We start from the raw sequence: 18657 nt of genomic DNA on the forward strand, positions 1-18657 counted from the left end.
ACTATACCACCGTTAGCTCAGACCCACCATCTTCTCCATCTTTCCAAAAAAGAAACAAACTTTTCAATTCAAATAATACACACAAACTTTTCAATTCAAAAAAATCTCTAAAAAAAAAAAAAAACCTAGATTTCTCAATCATTAAAAAAAAAAAAAAAAGCAAACTCAAATCCATCAGCCACACTTCGTCGGTTATAGCCACACTTTAGCAGCAACACCACAAACCCATCGCACCACCAAACCCACCAATCAACGGCCACCGTGGAAAGCCATCCCCCACCATTAATGAACAAGTCTTCTCGAACCCAGTCCACCAATCTATGCATGAGAGAGAACATTTATAAAAATAAAAATAAAAAATAAAAAAATCCTATTTGGTTTGGCAATGAACAATCCTCGTCAATTGAGGTGAGATACCTTCAAACGATTTGGACTATCAATTGATGCTATTCTGGTGAGACTGATGTGGAGAATTTTGGATTGTTTTGCCAAAAACAATCCAAAAGAAAAGCAGAGAAAATTTTAGGTGAGGCAAAGAAAGACGAAGGGAAAAAAGAAAAGAAAAGAAAAGGAGAGGCAGAGAAAGATGTAAGAGTCAGGGGAAAAAGGAAAAAAAAAAAAAAAACAAAAAAGGGAGGGAAAAGTCTTCTTTGGGTCAGTGTGTGGGTCCCATAAAACAGTAGAAATAATTGAGTGATGTGAAGTGAAAACAGTTGCCAAATAGTTGTGTATTAGGAAATTGGGCTATTTTAAGTGATGAGTGATGAGTGACGAAAATTGAATGAGGAGTGATGAGTGATCCAAAAAAATAAAAAAAACCAAATAGGACCTGAGTATCCCAAAGTGATCAGAGTTTATTAATCTTTTCCATCCATGAAAGAGCAAAAGACACATTTTAAGTTCAAATGCATATGTATCGGTGATACTTGATTATTAAGTAGGATAAATTACAAATTACACTCTTAAAGTTTAGGGGTGTTTGGATTTTACCCTCTAAAGTTTCAGAATTTGGATTTTACCCTCTAAAGTTTGCGGGTGTTTGGATTTTACAACCTGACATTTTAAAATTTGGATTTTATCCTTTAAATTTTAGGGGTGTTTGGATTTCATTCGCTAAAGTTTTGGAGTGTTTGAATTTTACACCCTAAAGTTTCAAAATTTGGGATGTAAAATCCAAACACTTCCAAATTTTAAGGGGTAAAATCTAAATTTTGAAACTTCAGGGTGTAAAATTCAAACACTCTCAAACTTTAAGGGTGTAATTTGCAATTTACCCTATTAAATATAAAAACTTTGATGCATTTTGACAAATTCTTCAACCATTTAATTCAACTTAATTTAAATGCACTGAAATCAGGGGCGGAGCCAAGGGGGGTCGAGAGGGGGCATTCCCCCCCCGAGGCCCCATCCAAAAAATCTGTTAATATTTACTTACTAGCTAGTCTAAACGCATTTTAGGTAAAAATATAAAACTGTTATTAATGATGAAAAGCTATAAAACTGTGTACACAATATGAGCAATTGCTTTCATGGGAGGATTGAGAACATAACCTACTTATACGTTTGTTAAAGATAAAAATAAGTTGGTATGTTAAGCTAAAATAAATAGACCTATAACATATAGGTTAACAAAAATAATAGAAATTTTTGTAAGTTGTACTTTATGTCTATCTAACAACTAAAAACCTTTCCATTTCATAAGTAGAATTATAACATTTTTTTTATAATTACAATTTCAAAATGATTTTTTATGGAAATAAACACCTAATAGATAAATACAATATAATGAATATGTTATTTTATTTTGAATTTTCTTGCATTCAAATATTGAGTAGCATACACATCAATGAATTGTTATTTTGCAAATTGATCTCAAATACTATATCAATATGTATATGTTTACTTGCACGTGCATAAATGTGATGTCAAATGTAATTTTCGCCCCCTCTCAAGTTAGATCCTAGCTCCGCCATTGACTAAAATCATCCATTCATATTCCTGACTAAACCATATTAGGCATCAAAACCCACAAAATTCTTCTATTCCTATTCTTAGATTGCAAAACGCCTATGGAACTTCATAAGGTGCCAAATTGCCAATAAGCTACCTTTTGCCTGGAACTGAGAGTCTGGCTTTCAGAGCCAAACTCTCCGGCCACACAATATTTGCATGGAGTTGAGAGTCTGGCTTTCAATGGAGATTTATTTTATTTTATTTTATTGTTTAGTTATATTTACAACTCAAAACTTAAAAGAGTTATTTCAAATTTTGATTGAAGGAGCTTGGAACTTCGCATGATTGGATTTCTTAGAAATTCAATCAGTAGAATCCAAGATTTCGTTCTTTTTATTTTTTGTTTTGTTTTGGGTCGACGTCCGAACCACAATGATGAAATTAAGGCTTTGCACAACAAACAACGATGGTGTGTCACAAAATCTCACCAAGTATGACTTCGCTCGATCTGGTGCTATTTGCAATGGGTCTTGCCATCGTGGGTCAGGTCGAGCACAGTAAGATGGTTCTTGTGGGTTAAGAGAGTTAGGGAGTTTTTAGGGAAATTAGATGAGTTACAGAAGACAATGGATAGGGTATTTTAGTTCATGAGGAAAATTTATAAGGTTATATTTGGGTTTTTAATTTCATTGTTATTTTTTTTTCCTTAAAAAAAAAAATTCTATAATTGGAGGTGTGAGAATTTAAATCCTAAATATGTCATTTAAGTTATAAGGCTCTTGGAAAAGTTATATTAGTCTTTCAAATCACTGGAGGGAGTACAATAGTAAATTAGTTTCTAAGTCTCATGCATCATGCAACTTGTTAACCATCAATTGGATGTATGATTTAATTTGAAAAAAAATTTATGAATAGAATATCAATTCTCACAAGGCAATCTGTAATCACCAAGAGGACGTGGTTCACGCTCTCTTCCTTTTCCCAAAATTGGCGGTTTTTTGGAATACAATTCCAATATGAAACCACGGCACTCTCAAGTAAAGCACAATATGATTTAATCTCTGATTGGGTAATATCACCCTCGGCCAATTGTTGGAACAAACGAAAGAATGAATACTGGCATTTTGAACCCTCCCTACGATGACACCTGTACACCCGACTTAACAAGTACCCTCATGGACAGCTCTTAAATCTCCCTGTTCCAAAATAAATTTCGATGGAGCTATCTTTGATAAAGATAACAATGCAGGTCTGGGTGTTGTCATTCGAAATAATGAAGGTTTAGTCATGGCTTCTTTGTCACAACTGATACCTTTGCCTCCAACGGTCATTGAGGTGGAAACTTTGGCAACAAGATGAGCACTTGAACTGGCAGCAAACGATATTCACTTCCTTACTTCGCACTTTTCAGCTATCAATTTATCTCATGTATGTAGGCATTGTAATAAGATTGCTCATTCATTTGCTTAAAAAAAAAAAAAAAGGAAAAAAAGCAATTCTTTCCCACCCTTGTCAGTTTGGATGGAAGATATATTACCAGACATTATTTTTGTGCTATAGGCTGATTTGAACAACCTTTCTAAATAACTAGTAAGTTGCCCGTACGATGCATAGATAATTTTGTAATATTTTATCTAAGATAGTTTTGTAAATGTTGTCCATATATTATAAAGAAAAAGTAAACTAAATTAGCGTAGAGAAATATATACATTTTGAAATATCAAATTTTAGTTTAGTAGATTCGCTGTACATTTGTAGCCTTCTCAAGGTAGGATTATTTAAAAAAAAAAAAATAATAATGAAACTAAAAATAAATTCAAAAGAGTAACAATTTCATGAAAATCAACTAATTTGTGTTGTATTCACGTATTGCATACCATGAAATAAATGTATGTCCAACTCTCTCACCGTCTTCCACTTATTGATAGTGCTACATTAAGACATGATGTGGGCAAGTGCGTATGCATGTGTCTTTTCTATGATGATTTAAAACTATGGTAGAATATAGTTTACATTGTGCACCAAATATTTTCTCTACTTAAAACAAAAATTATCCAACCAAATTACCCAGACCAAATCATATTTAAGCCCCTGATGAAAAATACAAAAAAAAAAAAAAATACCTGTAGCAACTTAATGGTGGTGGGAGGCCAGTATGATGGAATGGTGACCCCTCAGATTCATCTTTCTCTCTCTTACAAATGCTTTATCAATCTTAGGTTTTTTTTATTTTTTTATTTTATTTATTTTTTGGTAATAGTGAAACAATGCGTTTCATTTAACAATTCACAACATTTTCATGTCTCTCTATCTCTCCCTCTATGGCCTTATCTAGTTACTTATTACTATTAGTCCTTAATTATTATTATTTTTGCTTTTGTTTTTAATACTAAAATAGTGTGTATGCCAAAAGACTTTTTTTTTTTTTTTTGAGAGAATTTCAACTTATGGCGTTCGCTCCTAATGATAGCTCTTTATCATCAGACCAAGACACCAATCAATTTTTGGTGTAGGCGGGAATTGAACCCCAGATTTCTTATACAACCATCAGAGACTTTACCAGTTGAGCTAACTGGAACCCACACTAAAAGACATGAAAAAGAGAGAAAGATGGGGTGTAAGCTTAGACAATTAATAAGACAACAATAAAAATAAGTCAATGCGAACTTTTTGGTAATAGTAAAGTAACTTAATAAAAAGAGGTAAAAGAAAAAATCTAAATGTAAAATTAGAGCGCCATATGGATGTATCTCATGGACTCCCACATAAGGTCTCTGTTTTTATATATACTAGACGCAGACCCGCGCAATGTACGGGGAAAAAAAACTATTTATTGTAGTGAAAAATACTATTTCTCTTTTAAGAACTCAAATGATAAAGCTAAAAGCTAATGATTAATTAAACCAATATAATTTTTTCCTATCAAGGGTCTTAAATTTAAGTATGAATTTCAAATTTGTGTGCTTTCTATAACAGGAAGTCTCAAACAGTAGGATGATTAAATAAAGATGGATTGAGTATAATATTATTAACAGAAATAGTTAAAAAAAAAAAAAAACCAATAAAATGGACCAAAAATGCAATTGTAATTAAAAGTTAAAAGTGAAATTTCAAGTTGTATTACAATCCCTCACAACATATTTGGTTCACAAACTACAATCATTGTTACTCATATGGAGTTTGGATTATGCACCTATACTTGTAGTTTAGAATTTTGACATTGAAATTGATAGATGGTAAATTCTCTTTAGAATCATGCATATCCTTTGAGACCTCAACTACTTCAAATACTTTGTTTTATCCACATGACTCTTGGAATCAAAACTCAAATTGAAATAGTAAGGTCATCACCATAAAATATAAATGCATCTAATTTGACAATAAGATCTGAGAAACTAATCACTCACCGAATACAATTATTCCTACCAATCATAACCATTTGAGCCAAATATCAAAACTAAAAATCATTTAGATGGAGACGGAGAAATCAGGAATGAAACAAAATTCCTACAGAATGCAATATAGAAAGAGAGGCAGAGACAAATCAACTCTTAAGAACAAAAGTGCAAGAGCGTGTCAACAAAGAATTAAGACTTGAAGAGACGCCCAAAGAACCAAAAGAGAAGACCATGGTGCTTGATTAAACTTAGGTTCCACTTACAACATTTACAAACCACTTAGCTGCCAAGTGGTAATACTCACAACTTTCAACAAACACCTGCTGCCCACCAAATTGATACCAAGTGAAGGCCTAAGGCCCTGACACAGCAACTTTGAAAAGTATTATAGGTCCTAATAGTTTATGTTTCAACAGTTTGTACCAATTTAAAAATATGCCAAGCGGAGTACAACAAACATCTATTAGACAAAATAAATACCTTAAATGAAACCTAAAGTCCAAAAAATATATATATAGAATAAAAAATAAAGAAGCTTGTTCTACAAATTCTCTTTGACAGCCCATGAACATATTGGAACTTTTTCAACTTTGACAGCCCACGAACATATTGGAACCTTTTCAAATTCTTACACTATAATGAAACACCAATCCATTTGCCTTTCTTATACTTTGAAGCTTCCGTGAGGACCATGATTTGCCTGAGAATAGAAAAAATTTTCATCTGTTTCAATGTTGTTGCAGACTCTGTTTCTTAGCATTTCTCTCCTTCCAAAAGCACTACATAAAGACAACATTCTAACATGCCTTGTTCGTTGCTTTGAATTTGACTTGTATAACAAAATTAATAAATTACATTTTAAAAAAACAAATATACATTTTGTAAAAATGATAATTCCATATTCACACAATTGGCAATAAACTTAAAAGTAAATATAAACATAAACATAAGCATGATATATATTTTCAAATAAACATTCAATCGATACTTCATCGGTTCCTATAGACTCCTTTTATATTGGGTAGTCAAGTAGTATTGGTGATTTCATTGAAAATAGTCACTGACAACGAGAAACCTAATATGTTGTAATGGTGAAACTTCGCATGCTTGCTTCCTTTGGCTTCTACAGGCTCAAAGAGACTTGGGAGAGCATGAAAGCTTTATACCAATGGAGGAAAACATTGTTATCATGTTCTCATAAATCAAAATCGAAAATTTTCAATACTTACCACTTAGTTTCAATAAAAAACTTAGTTGAAACCTTGTGCAGCGGAAGTGAACGAACCAACTCCTTCCCATATCTCTTTTTGCCCCCACACTTTCCATGCTACTTCTTTTTGCTAACTAGAGATCCTCATGATTTTCATTCCTGAGGAAGTCTGAAAAGAGTGGGCTTGTGATATATGTCAGCTAACTATTCAAACTTCAACTGCAAAGAAAACTAAGAAGCTAGTTGAGAAGCCGAAAAAGAATGTATCTACCAAAGGCGTGAAGCAGAGAACTATTACAAATCAAAAGGAGAAACAGCAAGGCTAGCCAAAGATTGTTTTGACTTCAACTGCAAAGAAATATGACTAGCTTACAAAAGAGGAGCCATAAAAGAGAGTTTCAAAAGTGGACCTAGACAGAAGAAAGAAGTTGTTAGTGTGAGATAATCCACTTTAAGGTTCAACATTTGTAATATAAGCTGCACTAAAGAAAACAACTCGGTTTCTCACTTTAATGGGAGGAAGCATTTGGCTCAAATTCAGTTACTCAATGAACAATTTTTTGGTGAACATGTCTAACCTATTAATCCTTTAAAATTTTACTTAAATTATTAGGAATTATCAATTAATATATAGGAACAATATAACATAGCCATTGTTTTACTTCACTGGATTTAAAAAAAAAAAAAAAAAAAAATCTATATATAATAAGAATCAAATTCCTGGATAGTCTTAATTGTTTCTTTTCCTTCAAAAACTTACTAATGTTGGGAGTTTATTCATTTCACTAACTCTGTGACAGAACATGGCAAAATTTAGTATTAAGTGACCATCTAAGGTATTAATTAATATGTTATTTAGACATCTGTTTAGGATGTTCAAGTCGATGGTGTTTTCATAGGTAGTCAATGTCAATCTAAGCTCTTCAAAATTCATTGGTGCCACTGGTGCTATAGGTGGTCTTAGTGTGTGAGCTCCATTAGGGCATAGATATAAGTTTCATAGGTACAAACGAATTCTCTAGGCTAGAAGTTTCATAGGCACAATTGCTAGTTCTTACTATCATGCTTTAAGGATTTCCTTCAGTCAGTTTTTTTTTTTTGTCGCCCGGGTGGTGCAATCATTTTAAGAAGCTGCTGAAGAATTATTTTGACAAAGCTGAGGACATCAATCAGGCAAAAATTGTCAACAACTTGAAGATTAAAAAAAAAAAAAAGAAAAAAAAGAAGAAGTGAAATGGGTTATAACTTGCTTTTAAATGTTCCTTTTGTTAACCATACTGATGAAGTTGTGATGTGCCTTATTTCCTTACATAATTTAAGATTCAGATTTTCATTTTCAACGAGGAAGAAAATATTATGATAGTTGTTTACATATATGAATGCAGAAAGAAATACTGTACGTCTTTAAGCATAATGAATTTCCTCACATCATGAATTTTATTTTTTTTAAAAGATGTCTTTAAGCATGCCCATAATGTATGTATGAGACTAGTTATTTTTATTATACCTATCTTATATTTATATGAATCCGATAAATACTAGTAGAATTTCATAATTTGTGGTGTCCGCTCTATAATGATTGATCTTTATTATCAGGTTAAGACATCAAGCAATTTTTAGTATAAGTGAGGTCGAATTCTAAATCTTTTATTTAACAAGAAACTCTACTAATTGAGCTAACTAAAACATACGTCATTGTAAAGGCATTTGAAAGCACTTTTAATAAATTTATTAAAAATCTAAATGTTTTACTTTACTGCTATAAGTTCTTTAATTATATTCAACTAGCATGTAACTCCATGCAAAAGCATGGATGCATTTAAAATTAAACAAAATTTTTATTATAAAAATATAAATAATTAGCCAAATTATTATTAAAAAAAAAAACATGTAACACATGCATTCATGCATACGTATAGATACATTTAAAGTTAAATACAATTTTTATCATAAAATAATAAAATATAGCTAATTAGTTAAATTATTTTTTTAAAGTAAATATAATTAGTCACATATTAAAATTCTTACCTAAATTTAATACTACTTATGATCATTTTTTTCCTTCTAATTTTTAATAAGATAGAACGTGTGGTGATTTTTATTTTATTTATTTTTTGAGAAACATGTGGTGATTTTTATTGAGTATATGTAATTGTTTTTTTATTTATTTAAAATTTTATAGTTCATTAATATCAGATTCTTAGTATTTTGCACTCATTAATTCACTTAACACAAAGATTAAAAAACTTAAGTAAACACATAGCACATGCTTAAGTGGATAATTATGGTGTAGTCTCCACATAAATTTAGACACGTGCAAAATTGGATTATAATTTTAAATTCTAATTCAACTTTCTCTAAGTTTTACCTATTAATATATATATATATATATATAAATGACTTATAAATTTGAATTTTTTTTAGTTATATGATTATGTTTTTTATGGTTTATTATATTGGACTCCTCGTCTATATGTTGTATAATAATAGGTAAAGTAAAGAGAAAATCCAATTAAATTTCAAATTGAAATCCAATTAGAGTTTAATTTTGCGCCACGTGTTTCATCTAATCTAAATTTTAGAATTTTGTGCCAAGTGAGTTAATTTAGTGAAAAAATTGAATTTCAATTAGAATTTAATTTTGCACCACGTGTCTCATCTAATCTAAAATTTTAAATTTTGTGCCAAATTAGTATCTAATTAAATTTCAAATTGAAATCCAATTAGAGTCTAATTTTGTGCCATGTGTCTCATTTAATCTAAATTTTAGAATTTAGTGCCAAGTGAGTTAATGCTATAATTTTTTTTCCCTTTAATAAGAAGAGTTAATTCCTAAGTCACTAATTTTTAGGGAGTAATAATGACATTACTATGAGTGTTTTTTGACCCTTATATTTAATAGTAATAAATTATCCAAAAAATGTGTAACTTGAATCCATATTTTCTAGGAAATATCATATTTTAATTTGAAAAGATGTTTATTTTGGACATGAATTGTAAAAAAAATAGGCCTACGTACCCATACTTTACACTAATTTCATTGATGTATGTTGGCTTCATTTTTTTCACACTTATGAATGTCTCTCATACATGTCTATAATTTTAAATAAATTTTTTTAACTTTAATGTAACCAGATTATTTTGGCATATACTTTGTTATTTGATATCTAAAAATATTTTCTCATTACAGATTGCCATAACCATTCATATTTCAATTCATTTACATGCAATTATGTAATTTGGCACAAAATTTAAAAATTTAGATTAGATGAGACACGTGGTGCAAAATTAAACTCTAATTGAAGTTCAATTTTTTCACTAAATTAACTCACTTGGCACAAAATTCTAAAATTTAGATTAGATGAGACACGTGGCGTGAAATTAGATTATAATTAGATTTTAATTTGAAATTTAATTGGATTTCCTCTCTGCTTTACCTATTATTATATATATAGATTATATCAATTGCGACTAAAATGAGCAACACAAATTTCAATTCTTATTACCAAAGGTTTTTCAACCTTTTCTAATAAGTAACATTAGATTTAAAATTATTATAATACTATATATTAATAAATTAAGAAAATATAAACCAATTTAATCCTCTAATTTTTTATTAAAAAATTACTTAAATTATTAGAAATTATTAATTAATACTATAAAGTATATGGGAACGAATATTATAATGGGTTTTCTTCCATCAAAAAAAGAAAAAAGAAAAAATATTTAACTCCACCGACCTTGATTTTTATTTTTATAATTTGACGTGATAAAGCAGGATATTTCCACTTCCACCGCCCTCAAACAAAATAAAACGACTCCTAACACCCAACGGGCTTCTCATTTTTCAGTTTTCAAATCTCTCTCTCTCTCTCTTTCTCTCTCAGAGTCTGAATTTGAATCGAAGAAGAAGAAGAAGAAAGATCTCTCTCTGCGTGAAAGAGCAACAATCGGCTGACGTCTCCATCTTCCTTGATCGCTTGGAGTTCTCGCTCCAACTCAAACAAAAACGGAAACCCTAGAATTCAATCGAAGCCGAACAAGAATTTCCGATCTCCAAGTTGTCATAGCGAAAGAGGGATTTCTCTTGTTTGTTTATCAATTAGGGTTTTCTTTGCTTGAGAGACCCAAAGCCCTTTCCTTGAGAGATCCAAAGCCCCAAAGGTGCTTGTAAATTGCTTACTATTACCATTAATCAAACCCAAACTTTTTATTTCTTGAAGCATACCCACTTTTAGGGTTTTCATTATACCTCTATATCTCTTTGTAATTTTTCTATCAATTTGACTACTGATAATAGTTGTACCCTTTTTTATATGTATCTGGGTTTTTAATTTTCTCTGTAATTCTTGAATATACGCCAAGCGAATTGTATTACATTGTTGTGGCCACAGGGTTTTTTCATGAAATTAATGAATATTGATTGAATTTTTCTGCCGATTGTTAAACTTTTTTCGATATTCAGTATTTTCTTCTTCTTCTTATTTCTTGTTTGGGTAAATTTTAGTTACTATAATATTGTAAAGAGAGACATTCATAATGGCAATGCCCAAATTGAATCAACTGCCACCGCCGCCGCCTAGGATTGGAATGTGGGAACCGATTTCGACTGCTCAGCCTGCTGAATTGGATATGAATAGGACCCGGGAATTACAGAAGTTTATGGAGGATGCAGGGTTATACGAGAGTGGTGAAGAATCTCTGAAAAGGCAGGAGGTGCTGGGGAGGTTGGACCAAATTGTGAAAGCATGGGTCAAAAAGGTTACTGAGGCTAAGGGGTATAATGAGGAGGTGGTGGAAGAGGCCAATGCTGTTATCTTTACATTTGGGTCTTATCGGTTGGGTGTGAATGGCCCTGGTGCAGATATTGACACGCTGTGTGTTGGGCCGAGGCATGTTACTCGGGAGGAAGATTTCTTTGGTGAGCTTCAGAGGATGCTGGCTGAGTTGCCTGAAGTACAAGAGTTGCATCCTGTCCCTGAAGCTTATGTTCCTGTCATGAAGTTTAAGTTCGATGGGGTTTCCATTGATCTTCTTTATGCAAAGTTGGGGTTGTGGGTTATTCCTGATGATTTGGATCTTTCTGTGCCAACTTTGCTGCAAGATTTGGATGAGAAGAGTGTGCTTAGTCTTAATGGGTCTAGAGTTACTGATAAGATCTTGCATATGGTTCCTAATGTCCAGAATTTTCAGACGACATTAAGATGCATAAGATATTGGGCTAAACAGCGTGGCGTTTATTCGAATGTTGCAGGGTTTCTGGGTGGTATAAATTGGGCGATTCTGGTTGCTCGGATATGCCAGTTGTACCCAACTGCACTGCCTAGTTTGTTGGTTTCTCGGTTTTTCAAGCTGTATAGCCAATGGCGGTGGCCTAATCCTGTTTTGCTATGTCCCATTGAAGGAGGATCTTTGGTGCTTCCGTCTTGGGATCCTAGAAGAAATTTCAGAGACAGGAACGATTTAATGCCCATAATCACACCGGTATATCCTTGCATCAACTCCAGTTACAATGTGTCTTCAAGTACACTGTGTATTATGCAGCAAGAATTTCAGAGGGGAAACAATATTTGTGAGGCAATGGATGCAAGTGTGACTGGCTGGAATACTCTTTTTGAGCGTTTTCTTTTCTTTGAAGCATATAAGAACTATCTGCAGATAGATATTACTGCTCGGAAGGATGTTGATTTAATGAATTGGCAAGGATGGGTTGAATCTCGGCTTCGTTTGCTGACTTCAAAGATTGAGAAAGATACAAGAGGGATGCTACAGTGCCACCCACATCCTGGAGAATGTTTGGACAAATCCAAACGATTCCATCGTTGTTATTTTATGGGCTTGCAGCGGAAACCAGGGGTTTGTGCTCAGGAAGGTGGACCGTTTGATATAAGGTTTACTGTTGAGGAATTTAAGAACATGGTGGGGATGTACACCTTTAAAAAGCCTGGGATGTGGATTGGCGTATGTCACATAAAACGCAATAATATTCCGCTGTTTGTCTTTCCTGGTGGAGTGAGGCCTGCTCGGCCGAAGAGAGCCAGGGAAAATGGCGCTGCTGCTGAAGTTGATGAAGCTGGTGATGGAAAGAAGAGAAAAATAGATGAATCTATCACATGCCATAAGTTGAGAAAATTTGATTCTGTGGCAGGGACTAAGAATACACCTTTGGCAGTGGAAGCTAAATTAGATGATAGTTCAATCACTGCAAGATGTCCTATTGAGGATTGTTCACAAAGTTGTTTAGGAAATGAAGGGTCTTTCAAATTTAGCCCACCGGTGGGAGCTTCATCTTTTGTCAGTGGTTCATCAAGCTCTACTGCAGATGTGATCCTTGTTTCTGATATTGTTCCTGCTCCATCTGTGTGCCAGCAAGGTTCTTCCGAAGAACATGACAGATTTCAAGATGATGCACAATCAATGGGTGAAGCCCAAAAAAATTTTGGTGAAGGAACAAGGGTCGAGAATGAAGGGGTAGGGCAAGGAGTGGCTACAGGGAGAGATTGCTCTAATATCTTCAGGAACGACGGAGGGGTAGAGGAACTTGAGCCCACTGCACCATCCTCTAATGTAGTACCTGCTTCATACGGTGCCCAGAAGCCACTTATCAAGTTTAATTTTACTTCTTTGGTTAGAGCAAACTGCTAGTGCAATACACTAAAATTCACTTGTCTTGAAAGTATTTTTCAAGGAATGAATTCTTTATAGAGTGTCAGACCTCATGCTCTTTTTTTATCCCTCCATTGATGACATCTGCAAAGATGGGCTTTGTATTTTTTCTTAGATGGGCTTTGTATTTTTTCTTATTTTTTGGAGGTGGCCTGGTTGCTATAGTGGAAGTTTGCAGTTTACAACACAGGCTTCTTTCCTTTACAGACCTCTTGTATTGAAATTAATTTTTAGTGAATGAATTCAGTTTTAGAGATTCTGACTCCTCTCTCTCTCTCTCTCAACATGTGCTGTTTCTTTCCCTCCCTTCGATATATACATTTGTTGAGGTGGAAGTTGTTGGTGATAATAATGGTGATTGTGTTTTGTAATAGATCTGCTTCAATTTGGCTATTGAGAGTATTAATAATTGAATTTGGACAATTGAAAGCTGGTCTCTTATTGAATTCTCAATTCTGCGATTTCATTCTTGAGAAATGTTTTTATGAAGCTTCTTGAATGTTAATTCTGAATGTACACAGAATCAAATTGGTTTGCATTGGCAATTAGGTGATCTGTGTACGACTGTACGTTTAGAAAAATTTACTCTTGTGCATTTTTTGCCCAGTTGTCTTAACTTTAGATTACTTATAGATATTTCCCCAATCTGCTTTGCTTTTCATTTTAAGAAAATGAATTGAATGGTATGGAAAATTGAAAATTGAATACAAGTAAAGCATACTATTTTTTTTCTGGAATTTCATAATCAATGGGAATTGGAAACTACTTTCAAAATCCTGTTAGTCTGGTCCTTTATAGTTAACAAGATGTGGCAGTAGGTTATCTTCTATTTTCCTCCTTTTTCTTGCAAATGGGGAAAAACTATAGTGTCAGTAATGGAGGTGTTCAAGAACTAGCGTGAAGCCACTTGTTGTGTGTGATAATTTTTTAAAGTGATCTCATTAAATTTATTTTTTGCAATTTGGACTAATTTAATAAATAATAATATATTTAATAAATCATATTTTCATTTATTATAGGAATAATAAAAAATATAATAAAATAATTTATGTCGTACCAAAATGAAAACAATACAATTTTTTTTTTTTTCAAGAATTCAAAAGGCATGTTATCAAAAATACTACAATCCCAAGAAAACTAGGTGTACAGCTTACCCATTTTTTTTCTCATTGGATTTCATTTGAACCATTTAGTTCTTCTGTGTCGTAACAAAGGCTCGAAAGTCTTTTTAAATACAATAAATTCAAAATGGACTAATTCATGAATTGAATTCAAATGGGCCCTTTAAACTAAGCGGTAGAGTCACGCTCTTCAAAACTAAGAATATAGGCATAAGTCATCGGTTAAAATTCGAGATAGGGCTTTTCTATTTTCCATGAAACTCCTGTCTTAGTCTTCATTTTTCAACAGAGAATATAGATATGAAAAAAAAGGTAATCCCCTGGCCTTAATTTTTTAGTAAAAGTTTAAACCTATTTTTTTCCGCCCTACCATCCAAAACACCAAAAATGTATCTAAATTTTTTAATAAAACTTAACAAAACTACAATTAAAAATAAAAAAAGAAAGGGAAAAATAAAACCCACATCAAAGTCAAACTCATTCTCCCAAATATATAGAACATGTTAGATGTGATGTGATCAAGCCAAATATCCAATACATAATCAAATTCAAAATTTTCAATAAGGCTTTGAAATCACACAATAGAAATATGTGGTTGTTCCCGAGTGAAAATGCTGGTTGTAACTTTATACATGATGATTGTAACTCTTTTTCCTTAACAATATATAAAGAAATAAATAATCAAGAGTACAATTCCAAAGGGAAAAAATTGAGAAATTTTTTGAAAAAAGAAGATTTTTTTAAAAAAAAAGTATTGTGTAAATACTATCATAATCTAATCTAACATTTAATCCAACATTTGAATAATAAATAGATAAATAAATAATTTTAACCAAAAAATTAAATTTGTTTTCTTAAAAATATCAGAGAATACACTAATAATATAAGGAAGAGGAAGAGCAATATAAAATATTCGTAAACACTTAAAACAATTACTCAAGCATCTTGAAACATCATATAACAAAGACGTAATAATTTGCTGCTAATTTGTTAAACAAAATATTTACAAATAGTGAAAGAAAATTGCAGAGACCTTCTTTTTCAACTGTACAAACTGTTCTTCTTTATATTGTCCACACCATTCTGTTGTTTTCCAAATAAACTAAAATTTGACAACAATAAAAAATTCAACATATTATAATATGATTTTTTTCCCAAATCGGGTCAACAAAAACACAATTGATTAAGAGCATTTAGTATTGTAAATAAAATGATAAAAAAAAAAATACTTACATCAAGGAACACATGTGAATTTGTCAATAATAGGATAATGGAGGTACAAACTTGATCTAGTAGGATATTTATAACATACTTGATTTAGACCCCTCTTGTGGGGGCAATTGTTAGGTTTTATCTTTCCAACAATCAATGATTAAGACAGACTTGTAAATACCTTTTTAAAGACAATTAAAAAAAAAAGATTTTTTATTTTTCATTAATTTTAATTTTCAGTTATAAAAATAAATTAAAGTAGATGAAATGTAAATGCAAAATTATATGTTGTAGGAGCTTAAGAATTCTTGCCTTTGGCTTTGGTATTTTTGGCTTTGCCTAACCTTGCCTTTGGCTTGAATTCCCTTGTCCCACATTGGAAGGAAAGCTTTCCTCTTCATGCCTTATAAGGCATGAACCAATGGATGAAGAGTACCACTAGTTTGGTTCCTTCCAATGTGGGACAAGGGAATTCAAGCCAAAAGCAAGGTTAGGCAAAGCCAAAAATACCAAAGCCAAATGCAAGAATTCTTAAGCTCCTACATATGTAAAGTTAAAATTTCCTAGGATGAATTTGTAAAGTTAATATATTTAATATTATAAAAAAAATTAAAGTTAAAAAATGAATAAGAAATAGAATAATGATGTCACCAATCACGTGGCGGATGAAGTGGCTCAATAAGAATATAACAACAATAAATGTTACGCTTCATTTTTTAAATATATATATATATATATATATATATATATATAAATTTGTTTAAATAATCGAATACAAGTGAAATGGTTCCTTCCTAGACTCTCACGCGCACCTGAAATCATCGTGCAAGGTAAAAAGGCACTAGTAAATATCATGGGTCTTAGAGTTGGAATTGCTTGAAATTTAGTAGGCTAAAGTGAAATGGCCTTCTGGCAATAGTCATGGCTTTACCATGAAGAACCCCTTGGAAATGGCGAATTCCTTCATTTAGGCCTGAAAACTGCGATTTTGCCATTTATAGTAACTTTTGTTTCCTTAATAACTTTTTGCTCAAAAGTCAGAATAAGGCTCTACTAGTTTTGGGACGACCCTTAAGGTTAGTAGTTTATGATTTTGTATTTAACTCAAATTTGCCATTTTTGGTAAATTTCGGTATTTTGTTACCTAATCGTGTAATTAGTGTGAATTAAGGTTTTAGATGTATTTATATGTTTTCTAGCCGTCAGAGGCAGATCAGATTATTATCAATAAAATGATAGTTTTTTTTTCCAATTTTTCTCTGGTGGATTCCAGTTAATCTCCTTGTGAATTCAAGGAACCCCTTGTGGACTCAAGGTCTACTACCTAGGAACTAACAGTTTAATTTCTGTCCATCAAAGAGAGCATCATGTTTGCTTTCTTCAGGCTTCCACGACATCATTATGAGTGCCTAAAATCACATACAGTGTACCCTTAGTTTCTAGCTGCCAACCCCTAGATAATTAGTAATTACTCTTGTTTCAAGTATTGGTTTTGTATTTTTCAATAAAGAGAGTATATAAACACAAAAAATTTCACATTCACTTATATGACAAATCAATAGTAGTAAGTAAAAAAGTGATGTCAATTGTGAATCTAAATAAGAACTAATAAAATCTTGCAAACTTAATTGTTGTTAAAAATATTATGATTTTACTAGTGTATATATAATTGCTCTTCAATAAAATCACATTAGTATATAACCAACATTTACTTAAAGAATAATTCTAATGACACATTTAATTTCACAATTTACTAACTCATGCAACTTTGAGTGCTTGTCAGTTTCTACCCATATATACTTGCTACTTTTCGTCGATCACTCATAATTACAAGCAAGTCATGGAAATTGGGCGTGCAAAAGAATGTATCCCACTACTTAAAAAAAAAAAAACTCAACATCCAAGAATAGTTACAACGATGCCATGCTGACACGTGTGGAAGCCCAAAATCTCACTAAATTGGGCCTCCTAGTTAGGAACCAACTGATCCCACATTGTCTAGTTACACAAAGCTATCTATGTTTATAAGCAAGAGCGAGAGTACAAGGCTTGTCCCTTCGGGGACATCCGATAAAATTGGAACGATACAAAGAAGATTAGCATGGCCCCTGCGCAAGGATGACACGCATAAATCGAGAAATGGTCCAAATTTTTTTCTTTCCCTAATCCTTGCGTGAATTCTGCTTCACTGTCTTCTTCGTTCTTTTTGCACTTTCTGCTTCTTTACATGCGTTTTGGAGTCTTGCTCAACAGGTTAGCCGAGACTTCTGCTCATAATTCTTTTAGGGAGAGTTTGAATCTTTGATAGTCCTTATACTTCAATATTAAAGCTTTAAAATAGAAATTTTTTTTAGAATTGTTGAAGCTTATTAATAATTCACACCTTTTGGATTCGCTATAGTTTTGGTGGTTGACTTGGATATTAGCACAATTATATTCCAGATTTTCATTGAATTACATTTGCTGAGTTAGAGCTTCTCTTGACTGTTGTAATAAAGTTGGCTGTTAAAACTCATAAAATTCTTTAAATTTAGAACATTGGTACAGCTGCAAATGTTTAACTATGAAAATTTTATCCAATTATTTATGTAATCATGACATAAGAGCAAAAATAAAAACCCAATTTGTAGTTTTGGGCTAAGTACAAAAAAGGAGGGAATGATGACATTATTGATCATCGGCCCATAAAACACATGATCACTTCTCTGGCTTTCATTGAAATTTGAAATTAAGCAAACTGATGGATGGAGTTACTCTGCCTTGAATGTCATTGAGCGACCATAGGCTAGCCCATTGCCATAAATTGTCATTGTGCAATGCTGAATGGTTGTCATTGCTTGGGTCCACACTGTGAAAATTCCAAAATACAAGTCATTAGTGTCTCCCGACTAGGAACTCGAGAGTCTAGGGTATAGGTTAAAACCCTTGTGAGGATTGGGGTCGTGTAGGATGCCAGAGTGAGCACCCGAGATTGTCTCAATTGTTGCTTTGCCTTAAAAAACTTACTAATGTTATCTAGACATCTAAGGTTAATGTAAACTTTTTATGTTATCTAGACATCTGTCTGGGATGTTCTAGTTGATGGTGTTTTCATAGG

At 32.3% G+C, this 18657-nt stretch overlaps 1 protein-coding gene and 1 non-coding gene across 2 annotated transcripts; both read left to right on the forward strand.

Moving 5' to 3' along the window:
- The first annotated feature begins 10366 nt into the window (after positions 1 to 10366).
- LOC115982879 (nuclear poly(A) polymerase 1-like) lies at positions 10367 to 13492 on the forward strand. The gene has a single exon (XM_031105614.1). It carries the CDS (start codon positions 11101 to 11103, stop codon positions 13204 to 13206), a length of 2106 nt encoding a protein of 701 aa, XP_030961474.1. The 5' UTR covers positions 10367 to 11100; the 3' UTR covers positions 13207 to 13492.
- Positions 13493 to 17611: 4119 nt separating this feature from the next.
- LOC115983089 lies at positions 17612 to 17714 on the forward strand. The gene has a single exon (XR_004089890.1). It is a non-coding gene; the product is annotated as a U6 spliceosomal RNA (small nuclear RNA).
- Positions 17715 to 18657: the final 943 nt, after the last annotated feature.

This window comes from Quercus lobata, chromosome 3 (assembly GCF_001633185.2).
Source record: "Quercus lobata isolate SW786 chromosome 3, ValleyOak3.0 Primary Assembly, whole genome shotgun sequence".
NCBI lineage: Eukaryota > Viridiplantae > Streptophyta > Magnoliopsida > Fagales > Fagaceae > Quercus > Quercus lobata.

Bases quoted from the DNA above. Each gene is read 5' to 3' on its own strand.
- LOC115982879 (XM_031105614.1), top strand. From the start codon at position 11,101: ATGGCAATGCCCAAATTGAATCAACTGCCACCGCCGCCGCCTAGGATT.